General features: G+C 44.1%; 1 protein-coding gene across 3 annotated transcripts in view; it reads right to left on the bottom strand.

The window, feature by feature from the left end:
* Positions 1–20,969, bottom strand: part of efl1 (elongation factor like GTPase 1) — a 289,931-nt gene that overhangs the window by 107,820 nt on the left and 161,142 nt on the right. For 2 of the 3 annotated variants that reach the window (XM_033622163.2, XM_078162283.1), the window contains exon 15: positions 18,554–18,685. The exons of the other annotated variant lie outside the window; for it this stretch is intronic. In XM_033622163.2, the coding sequence (XP_033478054.1) occupies positions 18,554–18,685 (132 nt within the window). The remainder of the gene's footprint in view (positions 1–18,553; positions 18,686–20,969) is intronic. 3 annotated transcript variants of the gene reach the window in all.

Here is a 20,969-nt window from a genome sequence, read left to right as displayed (position 1 = left end):
CGTTCCCAGGCCAGCCAGGTGATGTAGTCCCTCCAGCGTGTTCTGGGGCGGCCCCGAGGTCTCCTCCCGGTTGGACATGCCCGAAACACCTCCCAAGGGAGGCGTCCGGAAGGCATCCTTACCAGATGCCCAAACCACCTCAACTGGCTCCTCTCGATGTGGAGGAGCAGCGGCTCTACTCCGAGTCCCTCCCGGATGTCTGAGCTCCTCACCCTATCTCTAAGGCTGAGCCCAGCCACCCTGCGGAGGAAACTCATTTCGGCCGCTTGTACTCGCGATCTCATTCTTTCGGTCACTACCCAGAGCTCGTGACCATAGGTGAGGGTTGGAACGTAGATCGACCGGTAAATTGAGAGCTTCGCTTTCTGGCTAAGTTCCCTCTTCACCACAACGGACCGGTTAAGCGACTGCATCACTGCTGACGCCGCCCCAATCCGCCTGTCAATCTCCCGCTCCATCCTACCCTCACTCGTGAACAAGATCCTGAGATACTTAAACTCCTCCACCTGAGGAAGGACCTCCCCCCGACCTGGAGTGGGCAATCCACCCTTTTCCGGCTGAGGACCATGGCCTCAGACTTGGAGGTGCTGATTCTCATCCCAGCCGCTTCACACTCGGCTGCGAACTGCCCCAGCGAGAGCTGGAGGTCACTGTTTGATGGAGCTAGGAGGACCACGTCATCCGCAAAAAGCAGGGACGAGATCCTCCCGTCACCGAACCTGACACCCTCCACCACTCGGCTGCGCCTAGAAATTCTGTCCATAAAAGTTATGAACAGAACCGGTGACAAAGGGCAGCCCTGGCGGAGTCCAACCCTCACCGGGAACAGGTCCGACTTACTGCCAGCCACGCGAACCAGACTCATGCTCCTTCGGTACAGGGACTGGATGGCCCTTAGCAAGGGACCACCAACCCCGTACTCCCAGAGCACCCCCCACAGAATGCCAAATCCACAAAACACATGTGGTCTGGTTGGGCAAACTCCCATGCCCCCTCCAGCACCCTGGCGAGGGTAAAGAGCTGGTCCATGGTTCCGCGTCCGGGACGAAAACCACATTGCTCCTCCTCAATCTCAGGTTCAACTATCGACCGGATCCTCTTCTCCAGCACCCTGGAGTAGACCTTACTGGGTAGGCTGAGGAGTGTGATCCCCCTGTAGTTGGAACACACCCTCTGGTCCCCTTTCTTGAAAATGGGGACCACCACCCCGGTCTGCCACTCCAGAGGCACTGCCCCCGATGTCCACGCAATGTTGCAGAGGCGTGTCAGCCAGAACAGCCCTACAACATCCAGAGCCTTGGGATATCCAGGACGAATCTCATCCACCCCCGGGGCTCCGCCGCTTCGGAGTTGCTTCACTACCTCAGCAACTTCTGCCCCAGAAATTGGATGACCCGCCCCCGAGACCCCCGTCTCTGTTTCCTCACTGGAATATGTGTTGGTGGGATTGAGGAGCTCCTCAAAGTATTCCTTCCACCGCCCGACAATGTCCCCAGTTGACGTCAGCAGCTCCCCGCCCCAACTGTAAACAGTGTGAGCAAGTTGCTGGCTTCCCCCCCTGAGGTGCCGGACGGTTTGCCAGAACCTCTTTGGAGCCGATCGATAATCTTCCTCCATGGCCTCACCGAACTCCTCCCATGCCGGAGTTTTTGCCTCAACGACTGCCGCCGCTGCGCTCCGCTTGGCCCACCGGTACCCGTCAGCTGCTTCCGGAGACTCACAGACCAACCATGCCCTGTAGGCCTCCTTCTTCAGCCTGATGGCTCCCCTCACCTCTGGTGTCCACCAGCGGGTTCGGGGATTACCGCCGCGACTGGCCCCAGCTGCCTTGCGGCCACAGCTCACAACTGCCACCTCAACAATGGCAGAGCGGAACAAAGCCCATTCGGACTCAATGTCCCCCTCTGCCCTTGGGACGCGGTCGAAGCTCTCCCAGAGGTGGGAGTTGAAGATCATCTGGACAGGTTCTTCCGCCAGGCGTTCCCAGCAGACCCTCACTGTTCGTTTGGGCCTGCCAGGTCTGCGCGGCGTCTTCCCCCACCATCTGATCCAACTCACCACCAGGTGGTGATCAGTTGACAGCTCTGCTCCTCTCTTCACCCGAGTGTCCAGAACATATGGCCGCAGGTCAAATCATACGACTACAAAGTTGATCATTGACCTGCGACTTAGGCTGTCCTGGTGCCACGTGCACCGATGGACATCCTTATGTTTGAACATGGTGTTAGTTATGGCCAAACTGCGACCCGCACAGAAGTCCAATAACTGAACACCACTCGGGTTCAGATCGGGCAGGCCGTTCCTCCAAATCACGCCCCTCCAGGTTCCGCTGTCATTGCCCACGTGAGCGTTGAAGTCCCCCAGCAGAACAATGGAGTCCCCGGTCGGGGCACTGTCCAGCACCCGTCCCAGGGACTCCAAAAAGGGTGGGTACTCTGAACTGTTGTTCAGTGCATAAACACAGACAACAGTCAGGACCCGTTCCCCGACCCGAAGGCGCAGGGAAGCAACCCTTTCGTCTACCGGGGTAAACCCCAACGTACAGGCAGAGAGTCTGGGGGCTATCAGAAAGCCCACCCCGGCCCTCCGCCTCTCACCCGGAGCAACTCCAGCGAAGGAGAGAGTCCAACCCCTCTCAAGGACTAGGGTTCCAGAGACGGAACTATGTGTCGAGGTGAGGCCGACTATATCTAGCCGGTAGCGCTCAACCTCTTCCACAAGCTCCAGCTCCTTCCCCGCCAGAGAGGTGACATTCCATGTCCCAAGAGCCAACTTCTGTAACCGAGGATCGGACCGCCAAGGCCCCCGCCTTGGTCTGCTGCTCAATCCACATTGCACCGAACCCTTCTGGATCCCTCTGCGGGTGGTGGGCCTGCAGGGGGATTTAGTGAATTGTAATAAAAGTATAGAAAACTAGAGAGGGAGATAAAATACTTTTTTTTTTTTTTTTTTTTTTAGTGAATCGTAATAAAAGTATTTTATCTCCCTGCCAGCTTTAAGTATTTTCCTTTGTTCACTGACATTCCCTTTTCCTCAGCAGCTCCAGTCCCTGTTTTTTTTATTTTTTATTTTATTTTTGATCATTATTATTACAGTAAAAACATTTGAGTTACTTGGAAAAATCACGTCTCTGACTCTTCGGTAATGTCCCTGTGTGCCTCCTTATCCATTCCTTCAACATTATTCAAGTTCTAAATAGTATTTCCTGGGGTGTAAGTCCCCAGGTGGCGTTGTCCGGCTTTCTTCTAATCCTCCCCGTAGTGCTCCTCGCCACACTTTGTTCACCGCGGTTCGGCTACGCTACTCTAAAGAGAGGAGGGGGATATGATGTATGCCGTAAAGCAGCCAAATTTTGTAGTCCTTTTAGTGTCCGGGTTCCTACCTGAACCCCAAAACTGCATAGTGCCAGTGCAAGCGAAACAGACGCTCTCAAGCAATGACGGAGGTGTCATCCAACGTATTGTGAGTTGATGTACCATCACAAGAATCTTGGATATATATTTTGAGGGCTCAAAAACTCCATTGAGTTGCTTTAAGCTGCATCACTAAAGAAGAGCCGTCATAAGTTAGAGACACACCTTCTGTTGTTATAGAAATGCAAATTCCTGCCAAGCTAGGCTGACAGCCCAAGCCAAGCCAACCCATGACTGCTGAAAAGGGCTACAATATTCTCTGCAGGCCCTGTCCTGACTCTCAGCTGCCTGGCTCTATCCCACAACCCCTAAGCAGCCACCAGCAAGCCCCACTGACCTAGGCTGTGCCCTGCACCTCCACCAGAGCACCAGAAGGAAGGTGGGAGGTCAGCAAGGTCCGTGACCATGGCTAAGGGCTCTCTCTGAACATTTGCTCACTGTGATTGTTTGGAGACAAACAATGTTCACAATCTAGCCAATGATAGCACAGTAGGGCTGGACTTACCTATCCCGACTATAAATTCTAGCAACAACCTTGTTGTCAGAAAGGTGCAGAGTCTTGTGATGTGAACACACAGTATCACAAATCTGCAGCCACAGGCTGATGGTATGGGGCTTTTTTAACAGTTCATTAGCACAGTGAGCATAAAAACAAATAAATAACTAAAAAGATCTGATGAAAGTGTTAAGCCTATATGATTACATTTACTCAATGCCTTTGAGTTTTTGTCCTACTGTACAGCATGTTACAGCATAATTGGTCAGATCACATCCTAATTGTGTGAACCACCATATTGAATTGCAAGAATAAAACATGAATTGCTAAAAACAATGCAGGGATGCACAGGATTGATGAGCCCCAGTAATCTGACGTCTTCTGCATAAGCAGGCACAATACCATACTACTAATACCTTACTTTTAAAATGCATTTGTAGACTTTATTTAAACAAGCATTTGGTTAAATGTGGGTTTTATGGCTGTCTAAATCTATGCATCTTTGTTCTTATGTTTTGTTTTAATTTATTGTGAAGCACGTTGTGGTTTTTAACTGTGAAAGGTGCTATATAGCCTAAATAAAGTTTACTTAGTTACTTACCATGTTCTAACTGCCCAGTCTGATGTGTGTAGTGGTGTGTGCAGTTATTCTGTTTCAGCCTGGTGTTTATTTACATTTTAAGTATTTTTCCGTAATTGCAGCACATTTGCTCCAAATATCTTGTTTATTCTTGTTGCTAAAATCACCAAATGGCAGCTGAGTAATGCTGGTCATTGCACACCATCACCATGCTAACATTCTCACAATTACAATGATGAAATGCTGATGTTAACAGGCATTGTTTACCATGATCGCCATCTTGTTATAGTGTGTTAGCATGCTAACATTTACTTTAGACAAAGTACACTTAAAACCTGTTGAACCCTAAAGTCCCCAAATTGGCCTCTAGAGCTGCTAATAAAGGCCTGGTGTGTATCAATACACTGATCAGAAGAATATAGTGATGTTGCCCATCAAATTAAACAGCAGAACCTCAGCTACAAGGCTGTAAAAAACTTTTTACATGCCCCAAACTCAGTTTTAACATCAACTAAATAAACAACAACAACTAACAGCACCGATATCCGACCCACTCGGTATATTTCGGGCTCTAACTCGACCACATGTTATTCAAAACACACACCATTCATCTCAAATGAAAGCTGAGACTCCACTCTTTCCACATGTATACTCCAAATCACTCTCCCTTTAACCATCACAGAGCTACAGCCCAAAGAACAACAACAACAGAAATCTCTTTGCCAAATTATATTTGTAATATGGCTCTTACCTTATTAATTTTGCCGTAAAATGCGCATTCTGCTGTTCATTCATGCTCCGTTCGCGTACTACCGAAAGTTGTCCGTCATTCAAATGAATCCGGGCGGAAAAAAAGGTTCCGGGGGAACAAAAACAATGACCACTCACGGCAGCCGACATCTCCCCACAACGTGTTCTGCTGACTCTGATTGGCTTACAGTGCTGTCAATCTCATCTTGGTGGGTATAGCGCCATTCTATCGGCTCTAACGAATCAAATGAGGTGTCAATCACTCAAATCGGCCAAGCCGTTGCGGAGATACGGGCCTCCAAAGCTCAGAATAGAAACAGGTTCAAATGTAGTAGGCCTAGGTGCATATTGGTCAGTTTGGAGTGGGAAATAGAGTAAAAAAAACTAAACAGACAGTTCTATGTGTATACCTTAAACATCAGTAGGGATTTATAGAAACAAAAAATGAAAGATCTAGAATTGACAAAAATCACATGCAAACATGGTGCAATTTTGGAGAGCTCGTCTGAATTTTCTGTACTAAAACCGCTCTAATATTGTTCTGCTTCACTTTGTCAGAATCAACCTTTGCAGAATTAATGTTCACATATTGTACTATGATTTGATAGAGGGTTAGAGCTGCTGCTGCATCATTCCAAAGGGATACTCATCCTGAAAATGCTTTTTTTTTTTTTTTTTAGGCGAACCTCAAAATATTTCATTTGTGCTGTGTGCCATCTTCATTTACATTTCACATATAACACATATACTGATATTTACACATCTTAACAAATCTCACAAGTGTTCCCTTTACCATGACACCAAAAGTATTCAAATAGACCTTGTGGTTGCAGAGATATATTCATTTCATTATGGATATGCAATTTTCTAGCAGAGGCCTATAAAATAGGTCATTACTTTTGCAGATTTTTTGTCATAAAGAATTAGACAAAGCTGAAATTTTAGTCCTGATGGCGATGAGCCAAAGTTATTACAATTCATCCTGTGTAAACCAAAGTTTGTGACAATCCATCCAACAGTTGTTCAGCTATTTCATACCAGGCCGAATGGTTGACCGCTTGACCAGCAACATGGCAATAGCTATGCTGTTACATGTGGCTTAAAACAGAAGCATCTCAAATCAGTTCCAACCAGAGCATCCTGATTGGGAATCAAATAAACGCAAAAGATGAATTTATGATCTTGAATTTTAGATTGATTTCTTTCAAATCAGTGCTGCACTGCTACAACAGTGTGGTCTGAAACAATGATTCAGAGGTAGAAGACAACTTCAAAGCCCTTATTCTGTCAAATATAGTTTGTTTGTTTGTTTGTTTGTTTGTTTGTTTTGAAAGGATTACAGTGTTCCAGATGAGAAAGTGCAGTTACTGTAATATAATTTTTATTACTTACTGATGTCCATTGATCCCAACTTAATGCAACAGCATTTGCACTTTTCAATAGTTACAGTTTAGTTGCTTTCTTTGATTCATACAGGTCATATATGTGTGAAACTCTTGTTCCCTATGACAGTAAGACATCAATCAATCAATCAATCAATCAATTTTATTTATAAAGCCCATATCACAAATCACAGTTTGCCTCACAGGGCTTTACAGCATACGACATCCCTCTGTCCTTTGGACCCTCACAGCGGTTGACTGGTTACAACATGCCAACCTGAGGATGCCGCCTTAATGCATAATATACTTGTGTGGTGTTGTGTCTGTGTCACTCTGCAGTTACACCTCCAAAAAACAGCAGTGCAGTTTCTGTGAAGTGCAGCAAAGTTTGACTGATTGAAAAACACACTGAACACACATTAAACATGGCTTATTGAAGACAATTTGAAAAACAAGTACAAGTTTTTCTCATATTATTACTGTAGGGATGCCCACATTTCCCATCATGCATTCTGGTGTAGCATCCATCCAGGGACTGCCGAAGGGTGGGCTTAAGGGTCCAGTGAGGTGAGGCCGAGTACCTGTTCTCGTCCACTGATGGCCTGCCTGAGCGCATAGTCCAGCACTATCATGAAGAGGAAGGGGGTGAGGGTGTCCCCTTGCAAAACCCCTGCCTGGATGTCAAACTCCAAACTGTTGCCATCTAGGTTGGGAGGGACACTGAAGACACACTCATTACGAGTCTATGTATTGAATCACATGCTTTTTTGAAGTCAACAAAACACAGGACTACTGTCAGGTTGTTCTTTATCAACTTCTCATGTTTGTCCTCAAGGCCAAGATCTGGGTAATGTGGAGTAAGTGTTTATGTGAATAGGATGGCTTTATATGCCGAAGGGAATTCTGGGCTGTTGGCATTCAGACTGTACTGTGTGCCTCATGTTGCTGCTAATTAAAGACACATGTGAAGAGATACTCCAGTGTGATAATTTCTCAGTTACAAATGATGACACGACATGGTGTCAGAAGTGGGATAGAGGGAACTTCCGGTGGCGCGCTGCATGGTATTACAGCTTGAGAACAGAGCTACGGTACCAACCTTAAATTTCCCTTAATTCAAGAACTTTTATCCATTCAAACTGATACACATTGATGCAACAATGAACGGGGACAAAAACAAGAAAGGAGGATATGGGTTGCGAAACACGTTTGAACGGGAAATCGACAAAGAAGTCGCTGCCAGCGAAGCCTCAACAGGACAAGATGGAGGCCACGGAAAAAGCGAAACTTTGAACTCGATTCGCAAAGTGGTGGGTGATGCCATGGCTACGGGGATGGCAGCAATCCAGGTTGAACTGAAAAAAGACCTTTCTGATTTCCGCTCGTGTTTTCAGGAGGATATCAAAAAACAGATTTCAAAACAGAAATCAACCGGAAAATACAAGACACAACAAGTCAGATAGAAGGAGGGGTGAAGCGTGTGGGAGAGATTTCGGCCGCGCTTTGGAAAGCAGAGCTAAATGGTAAACAAACATGGCACCATACCGGTAAGGTAAGACAACACGTTTACATGTCATTTTCTATATGTTCTCTGACATTTATCCTAATGATATGAGGCGGTCTTTGTGGAAAAAAAGCTTGTTTAGTGGACTAACTTTGCACTTGAAGGTTGCCCGTTCACTTACGTTTTAACAGGTCTGACGCTACTATGTGCCCCGGCTGTATCTAGGCTAACGGCTAACATGCTAACTATTATTTTTATGTCACTAGTCACTTGAAACAAAATTAGGACGATAGGAGACAGGTTGAAATAAACCGAAATTTCCCTTTAAGGAGAATGGAATAGGGTTCCAGACCCCGTTAACGAGAATGCGCGTCTTCTTTGAAACGGGCACCGTTCTGTACAACAACGCAGCGCAAGCAGCGGAGGATCTGCGGAAACTGGGATTCAACGTGGGTGAGCTCACCTGCAGGAGCAGGAGCAAGGACATATCGGAGGAATCGCTGGCCCGACTCCTACCGTGGGAGATGACCGAGACCCAGCGTGGTAGAGACATGGACCGGTTCCAGCGGCAGATCCGAAAGAAGCTACAGGAGTACCGCAGGACGGACCTGGCAGCTGCTGCAGGGGATGACGGATGAGTGAGCGATTTATTCTCAACTCCTCATTATTGGATTATAATTGCGATGAGATGTTTTCTCCTCGTTTTCTTATAAGAAACAAAAACAATATAACGTATTTTTTATTTCAATTTTTTATTTTGAATCTAGATTCAAATATGCTCCTTCTATCGCACTGGAATAGACTATTGGCACTGAACCGTGTCCAATCCTTTCTTTTTCTTTGCTTTAACGAATAATGAAGGCTGATACCTACGGACTACAGCGAGCCACAAGACTTTTTTTTCTCCTGCAACCGAGGGGCCCCACTTTGTGGCTAGCCCCCCTCATTGTCGAAGGCGTTATGGTACCATTTTTGTTGGAAGCTCAGTTCAATGTTCTGTGTTATAGTTCTTTGGGGTTTTTTGTTTTACCCTACTGTGTTTATTTTTTGAGGTCTGGGATGTTACAGGTGCAATGTTTTGAAAGTACAACACGCTCTCTTTGAATGTAAACGCGCTAAATAATCCTATCAAAAGAAGTAAAATGATATCTAAAATAAAAAAGGAGAGGATAAACATAGCATTCTGGCAGGAAACTCATCTTTCTGGTGTTGAACACGAAACACTAAAAAAATGGGCTTTAGAAATACTTACTTTTCATCATATAAAAATGGCAAAGAATCTCAAATTCAGTCAGGTTTGAACTCATATCTGAAATAAGTGATAGAGAGGGCAGGTTTGTCCTGATAAAGGGGAAAATAGACCAAAAAGAGGTGACACTATTCAATGTTTACGCTCCCCCAGGAAGTGATACATCTTTTTATAAAAAGGTGTTTGGTCTAATTGCAACGGAAACATACGGGACCCTTATCTGTGCGGGAGATTTCAATATGCTTCTTAATCCTTCATTAGAATGAGTTCAATTGAAAAACACATAAACAAGGTACTTAATGACCTGGGACTGATTGATGTATGGCGGTTCATGCATGGTTCAGACCCAGGATATACATTTTATTGGGCACGACATAGAGTTTATTCAAGAATAGATTATTTATTTATGTATAACCAGGATCTACACAGATTAAAGGACTCTAGAACAGGCCAGAGGGACATTTCAGACCATTCGGGGGTTTATTTCACATTACATTTAGATGGTAGACCGCGAAAAACATTGTGGAGGTTAAATACAGGCATGTTGAATGATCCCGCTTTCATAAGCTCGATGGTGTCAGACCTAAGCGAATATTTACAGGATAATGATAAACCCTAGTATGTTATGGGACACAGCTAAATCGGTTCTTAGGGGGAAGATCATAGCCAGGACGGCCATGTTGAAAAAGATAAAAACCCAAAAGCTGTCTAAACTGCAGGAAAAATTGAGAGGTCTAGAAGAAGCTCACATTGTATATAAAGATCCTTCGATTATACACCAAATTAGAACCGTTAAGCAGGATATAGATAAATACTAAGTAAAGAAGTCGAGAAAAATATAAGGTTTATGAAGCAAAGATACTATGAGGCAGGCCCCAAAGCGACAAAACTGCTAGCTTGGAGGCTTAGAAAACAACAGGCAGAAAATACTACCTCTTACAAATAAACCTACCAGCAGTCTGGAGGGCATACAAAAAGCGTTTGAATCATACTATAAATCTTTATATTCTCAACCAGACCAGGTTAATAGACACAGAATTGCTGAATTCCTGAATTCCTTAGATCTCCCTACTCTTGGTAGAGAAATTAACAATAACCTTGTCTCACCAATAACATTGGAGGAAATAAGTATAGCTATTTCAAGTCTGAACTCTAACAAATCACCTGGTACCGATGGGTTACCCCCAGAATGGTACAAATCCATGAGAACACCTGCTCCCTTTACTGAAGACCTGCTTTAATTACATTCTAAAAGAAGGCTCTCTCCCACCCTCCTGGAGGGAGGCCTTTATTTCAGTTATCCCCAAAGAAGGAAAGGATAGGATGGACTGTAAGGGATACAGACCTATCAGTGTTTTAAACACGGATTATAAACTGTATGCCAGCATCTTAACAAAGAGGATGGAAACTGCAATGCCTTTTCTAATAGATGAGGATCAAACAGGATTTATGAAAAACAGACAAACCCAAGACAATATAAGAAGTGCCCTGCATATTACTGAACAGATAAATAAGGACAAAGTTAGCTCTATCATTCTCAGTTTAGACGCTGAGAAAGCTTTTGACTGGTGAGAATTTCTCTATTTAGTAATGAACAGATTCGGCTTTAGTGAAGATTTTATACGTTGTATCCAGGCACTTTACTCCTCCCCTACCGCAAGAATAAAGGTGAATGATAGCCTTTCTAACTCAATAACTTTGCAACACGGTTGTAGGCAGGGGTGCCCCGCTATTCCTAGTCTTTTTAATTTATTCATTGAACCTCTGGCCCAAGCACTCAGACAAGAGACAGAATTAAAGGGTATCTCCATAGGGGGAGTGGAATATAAAGTGGGCTTGTACGTGGATGATGTATTGGTCACAATCATGGAACCAGCCTCAGGCCTGCCGCTATTAATGAAAATGCTGGAAACATATGGGTCATACTCAGGATATATCCTCAATGTACACAAAACCCAGGTTTTGATATTTAACTACACTCCCATACAAGAACTTACAGCAAAGTATAACTTCAACTGGCATTCATCCCACGTCAAGTATTTGGGAGTAAATTTACCCAACGACCTGATGCAGCTATTTGCTATTAACTATAATGGTATTAACAAAAAAATATATGATGACCTCAATGGGTGGGGCTTGCTCCCTCTTGACTTTGGCAGCAGAATCAGATCGGTTAAAATGAATATTCTTCCCAGATTATTATACCTTTTCCTATCACTCCCAATAGAAATTCCACAGAAACAATTTAGAGAATGGAACAAGCAAATTTCACGATTTATATGGGATAAGAAGAGACCAAGGGTCAAATTCTCTACCCTCCAGCTGCCAGAGGAGAGGGGGGGCATGGGCCTCCCATCTTTAAGGGATTATTATTTATCTGCTCAGTTGAGACCGCTTGTATATTAGTGTAACTCATCTTATACTGCTAAATGGAAGACCATAGAGTTATCTTTAATAGATACACCGATACAGTCAATTCTTGGACATGCAGGCAAGGAAAAGGAATTATTACAGACAGAGAGTCAATGGGTAAATCTTTCTCTGAAAGTATGGGTAGAAGTGGTCAAACATTTCCAACTCCAAAATGAGGTTAAACTGCTCAGATGGCCAGCATACGACCCCAATTTTATACCAGCACTGCAAGATCATAGATACAGACAATGGATCTATCTTGGTATCACCTCTATATGCACTATCGTTAAAAACTGGGAGCTTAGTAGCTTTGATAATCTATGTCAGACATATGGGTTAGATGGGCAAGACTTCTACAGGTACTTACAGCTTCGTGATTATTTCTGGAAAAAGGTGAAGGGTCCTAACCCAATAGAGCCACCAATGGTTATTCAAATATTTATTAATGCATATAACTCAGAAAGTAATAAACATCGCATAAGCAAATTATACCTTGGTATCACATCATTGAAGAAGGACAGCACAGACTACATAAAGCAGCGATGGGAAAGGGAGCTGGACATTGAAATATCTGCGGACATGTGGCTGAATGCCTGGAAAACACAGTCATCCTCCACCAATTCCCTGACCTGGAGAGACTTCTGTTGAAAGAACTTGATTCGGTTCTTTATTACTCCCAAACAGAAGGCTAACTGGTAATCAGCCAACTTGCTGGAGGGAATGTGGAGAAATGATGACGGATCATACCCATGTTTTTTGGACCTGTCCATCTATTCAGACCTTCTGGAAGGATGTAGGAACAATAATTTCAAATATACTGGGTTTTAATATCAGCCCAACCTTTACATCTCTTTATTTTGGTCATATTCCTGATGGACTGTGCAAAGATGACATTTACCTATTGAAGATCTTGCTGGCAGCACGTAAAAAGGCCACTACAAAATGTTGGCTCAAAAAAAACAGTCCTACTGCAGGCCTTTTTGTTAGTATTGTTAAACACCTACATCTCCTAGAACAGATGACCCACTCCATACGACTCCAAAAAGAACTGGGAAAAAAACGGTGGGAAAAATGGTGTATTTATTTAGCCAATGAGACAGACACTTAATAACGACTGTTCTCTGTGTGACATTACACTGTAAAGAAGCTAAATTTGCCTTGAGTTGCTATTCATCCCATGACCTCATATGTTCGTTCTGTATTGTGTTTTGTTTACTCCTGACAATGTAAAAAATACTCATAAATAAAAAGTTTAAAAAAGAAGTGGGATAGAGTATCCAGAGAAGGTCACCTGCGTCTGAGAGAAGCCTGTCAAAAAAGAGAGAGAAGAAAAAAAAAAAGTCAACGAGCAGCTGCTAATGGATGGAGCAGCAGAGGGAGATGCAGCCGCGGGGGGCAGACAGGTACCCGCTCCCGGACCGACTGCTACTTTCAGCATACAGCCACCGGAGCCGTTTGACTTCACAAAACCCCTGGAATGGGAGAAATGGATCAGGAGGTTTGAGCGCTTTCGGCAGGCTAGTAATCTCCACACAACCACGGATGAAAACCAGGTAAACACCCTCGTGTACTGTATGGTTGATGAAGCGGATGACGTGCTGAAAGAACTGAACTTGTCTGACGTGCAGCAAAAGCAATATGCCTCAGTAAGAGATGGATTTCACAGCTTCTTCATTGTTAAGAAAAACGTGATATATGAAAGAGCACGTTTTAATATGTGAAAACAAGGAGAAAATCAAACTGTGGACTCATTTTTGACTGCTTTATACATGTTGGCTGAGCATTGCAACTACGGAGCATTACATGAGGAGCTGGTAAAAGACAGGCTAGTAGTAGGACTAGCAGACCTGCATCTGTCGGAGCGCATGCAGTTGGATAAAGATCTAACGCTGGCAAAAGCGATTGAGATGGCAAGACAGACAGAAGCAGTGAAACAGCAGCCGAGCAACCTGCGCGGGGACACAGTGAGTAAAAAGAAAGACAAGCTCAGTGGACAGAATAATGAGTAAAGGCAAACTGTTTCAGAAAAAGAAGAAACACAACCAAGGTGATAAGCCTAGCCAAGGGCGCACAGAGAAAAACAGACTGTCTAAATGTTTCAAATGTGGGAAAAGTCCCTCACATCCCAAAACACAGTGTACAGCTAATGATGAAACTTGACCCTCATGTGGAAAAAAAGGACACCACAAAGAGTGTGTGCATCATCAAGAACTGTGCATGAGGTACGGGAAGAAGATGATAGCATATTCCTTGGCACAATAGCAGCACTCAGCTTTACTCAGCAGACCACTTAGTGAAGAGCTAGGGCTGGTAGCTCAAGTGGGCAGCATCGACACAGACACAATGAAAAGCAGATATCCAAAGTTGTGCATTGGCTTTGGTCTAATGCGGCAGCCTTACACCATCAATCTGAAGCCTGATGCGGTGCCATTTTCTCTAAAGACTCTGCGACGGGTACCCCTCCCATTAATGCCCAAAGTCAAGAGAGAACTTGAACGCATGGAGAGGATTGGAGTCATCAGTAGAGTGGAAGAGCCTACTGATTGGTGCTCAGACATGGCGGTGGTACCTAAAAAGACAGCTGACCCTCGCATATGTGTCGACCTCACCAAGCTCAATGAGTCAGTATGGAGGGAAAAGTATATACTCCCCTCTGTTTAACAGACTCTTGGTTCATTAGCTGGTGCACATATCTTCAGCAAGCTTGACTGCAACAAGGGCTTGTGGCAAATCCCGCTAGCAGAGGAGTCCGCCAGGCTAACAACCTTTATCACGCCTTTTAGCCGTTATCATTTTAATCGGCTGCCGTTTGGGATAGCTTCTGCACCTGAACATTTTCAGAACCAGATGACAACAGAGGTTACCGAGGGGTTGGAGGGCACAGTCTGCCATATGGATGATGTTCTGATCTGGGGGCGCTCACAAGAAGAGAATGATTTAAGGCTCCATGCAGTCTGAAATGTGAGCTGTCATGGAGAGAAGTTAAATTCTTGGGCCACATAATCTCAGAGGCAGGAGTTAAATCTGATCCAGCCAAAACAGCGTCAGTCAGAGAAAGTGAAAGTCAGCTGGGAGTGTTCATCCCACAGCTTGCAGAGAAAGATAAACCTCTCAGAGACTTACTCTCAAAGAAGAACCACTGGTTCTGGGAAGTGGACCAGGATAAAGCCTTTAGCCGCCTGAAGGAGGAGCTAACACACACGCCCATGCTAGCCCTGTATGACCCAAATAAGGACACCAAAGTGTCAGCAGGCCAGGGCTCGACAGTGCGAGCGTTTCACGCGCATTTGCGACTAAAAATAGGTGTGTGCGAACTGTAAAAAATATTTAGGGGCACGTGCGCATAAAAAAAATCAGCCGAAGCAGCCTATATTTTTGTCAATAAAAAAATGTGATAATCTAATGTTGGAGGAACTCCAGCCGCCTTCCCTCTTCCCTCTTCCCCGTGTGACACGGTTATGGGCGGTTTTCCAAGCCATTGTCAGCACAATAAATATCATGTGCGACGCCAAGGGTAGCGGTGCCGCTTTGTCAGGCGTTGCTGCCCTCTCCATAGACAAACAATGGGACAGCCAGTGCAAAGCTCAGCTGAGCTGAGCTGAGCGGCGCGCGCTGCCAGCCTGCGCTCGAAATGAATTTTTTTTAATTTCACCGCAACGCGCTGTGACGACACCTCGGCGCCGCACGTCCAATAGCAGAGAAGAGCCTGAAGTAGACCCGAAAGCGGTCACCATGGAGCTGTAGCTCCTGAACGAGCCTGTACTCCCCCAAATCCTGTCCTCTGTGCCCTATCCCATGGTGGGCGCCGCGAAAGCTCTGTGTGAAAGAGGCTTCAGTCCTGCAGAGTTTCAGAGGACCTGGAGAATGTTTTAGGATAGTAATAACATTATATAAGATAATCATATTGCAAAGATAATATATATAAGATAATAACATTAAAGACAAAATTAAATTGCAATACTTGATGATTTTACCTTTCTGTATATTTTGTATACAAATTCATTAAATAATTTTGCTTGTAAATGTCTATCTGCATCACGTTTATTACGGAAAACACATTATTTGATCAATTTACATTGTGTCCCTAAAGTTCTTTGTGCGCTCCTTACTTTTTCAACTTAGGAGCACATGTGCTCCTTGGGGAAAAAGTTAGCGTCAAGCCCTGCAGCAGGCGCATCCTCTTTTGGATTAGGTACGGTTTTGCTGCAAAAGTGAAGTGAAGAATGGAGGCCTGTCGTCTATGCTTCACGCTTTCTTTCACCAGTCGAACAGAGATATGCTCAGGTGGAGAAAGAGGCCCTGGGGCTCACATGGGCCATGAGCGATTCAGAGACTTTCTCATAGGCTGACACTTTGAACTGGGTTTGACCACAAACCTCTGTTGAGTCTCCTGGGGGCCCAAGCTTTTGACACCCTACCCCCACGGATACAGCGTTTCCGGATGAGATTCATGAGATATGCCTACACGATCTCCCATGTCCCTGGAAAGAACCTTTGGACAGCAGATACACTGTCCCGCGCACCACTGCCGACAGACTCATCGGCTGCAGACAAAGAGCTCACGGAGAGCACAAATACATATGTGGACAGCATCATGGAAAACCTGCCAACGAGGGCTTCCTACCTGGACAATCTCAGAAAACATCTCAAAATAGACAGTGTGTGCTCCAAGGTCATGAAAATGTGCCAGGATGGATGGCCGGAGTCCAGCTCGTGTGCAGGGCCTCCTGATAAAGGAGACAAGACTCGTCATTCCTGCAGGCTTAAGAAATTATGTCGTCAGTAAGCTGCATGAGGGGCATCAAGGTGTGACTAAGTGCAGGGAGCGTGCGCGGCAGACTATGTGGTGGCCTGGCTTGAGCCAGCAACTGAATGAGCTTGTTTTGAACTGTGGAACATGCATTAAAGAACGCACTAACCACACAGAGCCCCTGATCCCAACAGATCTCCCAGAGAGACCCTGGCGGAAGTTAGGAGCATATCTGTTCACACTGAAAGGGAAAATGTACCTGCTGGTGGTGGACTATTACTCAAGGTATGTAGAAATAGCTAACCTTAGCCACACAAAATCCACCGACATTATAGTCCACCTTAAATCCATGTTTGCACACCATGGAGTGCCTGAGAATTTAATGGCTGACAATGGGCCACAATTCTCAGGGAGTAACATTTCAGCCTTTGCTGCAGCATATGGATTTAGGCATGTGACCAGCAATCCACGATACCCAAAAAGCAACTGTGAGGCTGAACGGGCTGTACAAACTGTAAAAAACCTGCTCAATAAGGCCAGAGATCCTTACCTTGCTTTGCTGGCATATCGTGTCACTCCACTCCAAAACGGCTTCAGTCCAGCTCAACTATTAATGGGACACCAGCTTTGTTCCACTGTGCCGACCCTCCCATCCCTGCTGAACCCTGCACTCCCAGACAGCACAGTTGTCATCTCAAAGGAGAAAGAGAGGAGGAGTGCGGATCAAAAATTCTTCAATAAGCGTCACCAAGCGCAAGAGCTCAGCTGCCTCCCACCTGGAGAACAAGTGTGGATGACTGATGCTCAAGTGACAGGGACTGTGGTGGGTGAATACTCAGCGCCACGTTCGCACATGGTGGATGTGCCTCATGGTACTGTTCGCAGGAACCGTCATCACCTTATTCCTCTGGATAATCCTGAGAGCACACAAGACACTCAGACAGCAGTACCATCACACACAGTGGTGTCTTCCCCAAAACAGCCAACACGTAAACCAAGTCCAGATTCCACTACAGTCAGAACCAGATGTGGCAGGGTAGTGGTGAAACCAGACTGGACTTAATTGGACTAAATAAAAGACTACATGTTAAAGAAAAAAACATAAACAAAACAATGTTAAAGTTCCTATGATGTGAGAATACCTCAGATAGTCTTGTTGCCTGAGAAATGATAATGTTTGTTTATTTGCAGGAAAAAAAAAAAGTTTTGAGTTTATGGCTATGTTCATAACAGGTAAAACACACTAAAGTTACTGATGTTTTGGCATACTCAAAAGGGGAGATGTGGAGTAAGTGTTTACGTGAATAGGATGGCCTTACGTGCCAAAGGGAATTCTGGGTTGTTGGTATTCAGACTGTACTGTGTACCTCACGTTGCTGCTAATTAAAGACACGTGTAAAGAGATACTCCGATAACACGACAGGTAACAGTGGCTCTCCCCTCTCTGACGCCATTTTGGTTCTGTCTCAAGTGAGGGTCGATGGTTTGTAGTTTGAAGCTTACTGTTTCAAGTTCCAAAATACAAATGTCACTTTTTGTTACATGGTGATTTATTCTAGTTATTATCATTTTTGTGTTGGTTATAATTTACACCATTAGTAAGTTGGGTGTTATACTATAAGAGGCCAGCTGTATTTTCCCATAGAAGTTTAAGCATGGGAGCTCGAGTATCCCATGTATAGAATTTTTTTAAAAAAGCACATAGATCTAATTTTTTTCATTTCATTTCTGTCACTTTTCACTTCCAAAGTGAGCCACCAATGAATTTTGAAAAATGAATCAGCTACACAAAAGGTCAGGGGCATCACCATTATTTTCATCAGTGCACCTGTGTGAAGTGATGTTACGATGAAGGGACAAAATAACAGCACACAATTAATGCAATTTGCGATTTGTGCTTAAACCTTAATCGCATCACAATTACTGCATCTACACTAGACAGTCCTAGTAATAAAAAATGTGAAAAAAGGTCAAATTCATGCGCTAACTTGCTGTGCATGCATCTTACAAGACTTACTTGGATGTTTGGGTTCTATGGCAACCCGTACAATGGGTGTAGCTTCAAAGTTGAGAGGGGTGAAGGGAGGGCAGGCAGGGGAAGTTGACAGAGTGGCTGATTTCAAAACACATTCCTCTAGACCTGCGATACCTGATAGGAGAAAGAGGAGAAAAACATCAATACATAACAATAACCAACATTATAGTAAGTTTAGGGTATGACCAGTGATAGGAACAAATATATAAAGATCAAAGAGCAAAACAAATGGAAGAGTCCATTTTTATTTTATTTATCTATTTTTTTATTTTTTATTTTTTTATGCCATCATTTTAGCGGGCTAGATTGTGCACCTTTAGGGCTTAGCCCTCACTTCAATAGAAGGATCTGGGGGATCCTCCCCCAGGAAAGTTTTATTTTAATTTATAGATTCAGATTATTAATATGAAATATAATCAACAAATAAATGATGATGTATTTTAATAGATTAAACGACCCAACAGTAAATAAAGTCATTAAAATGAGTTCCACCTTTATCAGCTGCAACATTAAAGTAATGAAAACATTAATGAATCAATAATTAAAATCCAATAATATAGCCTCAAGCAGCAATTCCAGGCTTCAGGCCAGCATGGACCTTTAAAACTTGGAAGCTGGGTAGAATCAAGACCTTTGACAGTTTACAACATTAAAGATACCCTAGAGGTTTTATGATGATCGGACAGATGCTTATTAATTTATATCCAAATCTTTACTGTAAAACATTTTTCTTTGATAACACTTTTACTTATTTTTGGTCAACTGCAGAAACATTTTGGGGACATGCTGTAATGGCTTAGTTAAAAATATCTACGCATATGTGTCGACCTCACCAAGCTCAATGAGTCAGTATGGAGGGAAAAGTATATACTCCCCTCTGTTGAACAGACTCTTGGTTCATTAGCTGGTGCACGTATCTTCAGCAAGCTTGACTGCAACAAGGGCTTGTGGCAAATCCCGCTAGCAGAGGAGTCCGCCAGGCTAACAACCTTTATCACGCCTTTTAGCCGTTATCATTTTAATCGGCTGCCGTTTGGGATAGCTTCTGCACCTGAACATTTTCAGAACCAGATGACAACAGAGGTTACCGAGGGGTTGGAGGGCACAGTCTGCCATATGGATGATGTTCTGATCTGGGGGCGCTCACAAAAAGAGAATGATTTAAGGCTCCATGCAGTCTGAAATGTGAAAAATATTTACAGAGTTCGGTAATGTTTGGACAAACTATGCAAAATGCAAAAGCACTTTTTTGGAACTGGTGGCACCCCACATATCATGCAAGTTCTGTGATGATTAGACAAGCTCACTGTTCAATTGCTGCTGCTGGTCTGTCTCTCTCTGTCCCTCTATTTTAAGAAAGGGTTTTTGCACACTGAGGGCCGAATTCACAAAGAATGAACTGCAGCCGCTGGTAACACCTTGAATTGTACTTCACTTGCACCCGCAGTTTGCTCCGTCTTAACGTCCTATTCACAAAGGATATTGCACTAATGACATACCAGTGCAAACACGCCCACAAAGTTTGGCAGCTGAGTGCAGTTTGCCCCTGATTTGCCCCTGATTGCAATTAGCCACATGGCAAAGTATAAATGCTGGTTTTGCACCAAGAACACCGTGGCAGAACAATGGCAGACTTTGTTTGGCAAAGTACTGAATACTGTATACCCTCATGTAGTGATGTCTGCTGGTGAGTCAGTCTAACAGTGTCGGATGGGTTGAGGCTGTGGATTTGACCAAGTTTGACCACTTTATCACTATTCCCTCTCACTTGTAGCTGTTTTTTCATTATCTTTTGAATTTAATATGGAATTATTAAATTATTAATTATTATTATGGAATTATGGAACCGTTTTTGTTCACGTTTGTTTCCCCCGTTTCGTAAAATAAATTATTGAAAGTTGCTTTGGAAGTGCGTGACAGAAGTGCGTTTTGAGAACGACCGCAGACTGTCACCTGTTCAACGCATCAGTATCTTCGGATGCCATTAAAGTAATAATGATTATAATAATAATGTCAAAATATTATTTACAGACTGATTTAACAGACGATCACTGCTGCCACGATCACTGGAAAGTCTGGGCGAGAGGCTTCCACAGAGGAGCGCCCAGTTTGCACCAGCTTCCTAAAGACGTTATTTACTTCACTCAAACTGCGTGTGGCTATTAGCGCTGGTGTTAGTGAATTAGACGTTGTTTATCAATGAGGCTCATTTGCATAGAAAGGGGCAATTTTTGTGCCAAATATATGCATATTACCTCATTTAAATACGTGCAAATAACACCGGAGCACCGAGATGCAATCTGCTTGGCAGCACAGTTAGTGGAGCATTTCATCCTCTGCGAGTGCTTTGTGAATTAGATGGTATCTGTTTGCTCCATTTTTACCGGTTTAGCGGCCG

This window comes from Epinephelus lanceolatus, chromosome 2 (genome assembly GCF_041903045.1).
Source record: "Epinephelus lanceolatus isolate andai-2023 chromosome 2, ASM4190304v1, whole genome shotgun sequence".
Lineage (NCBI taxonomy): Eukaryota > Metazoa > Chordata > Actinopteri > Perciformes > Serranidae > Epinephelus > Epinephelus lanceolatus.
Note: the sequence above shows the minus strand (reverse complement) of the source record. Positions and strands in the feature narration are given on the sequence as shown.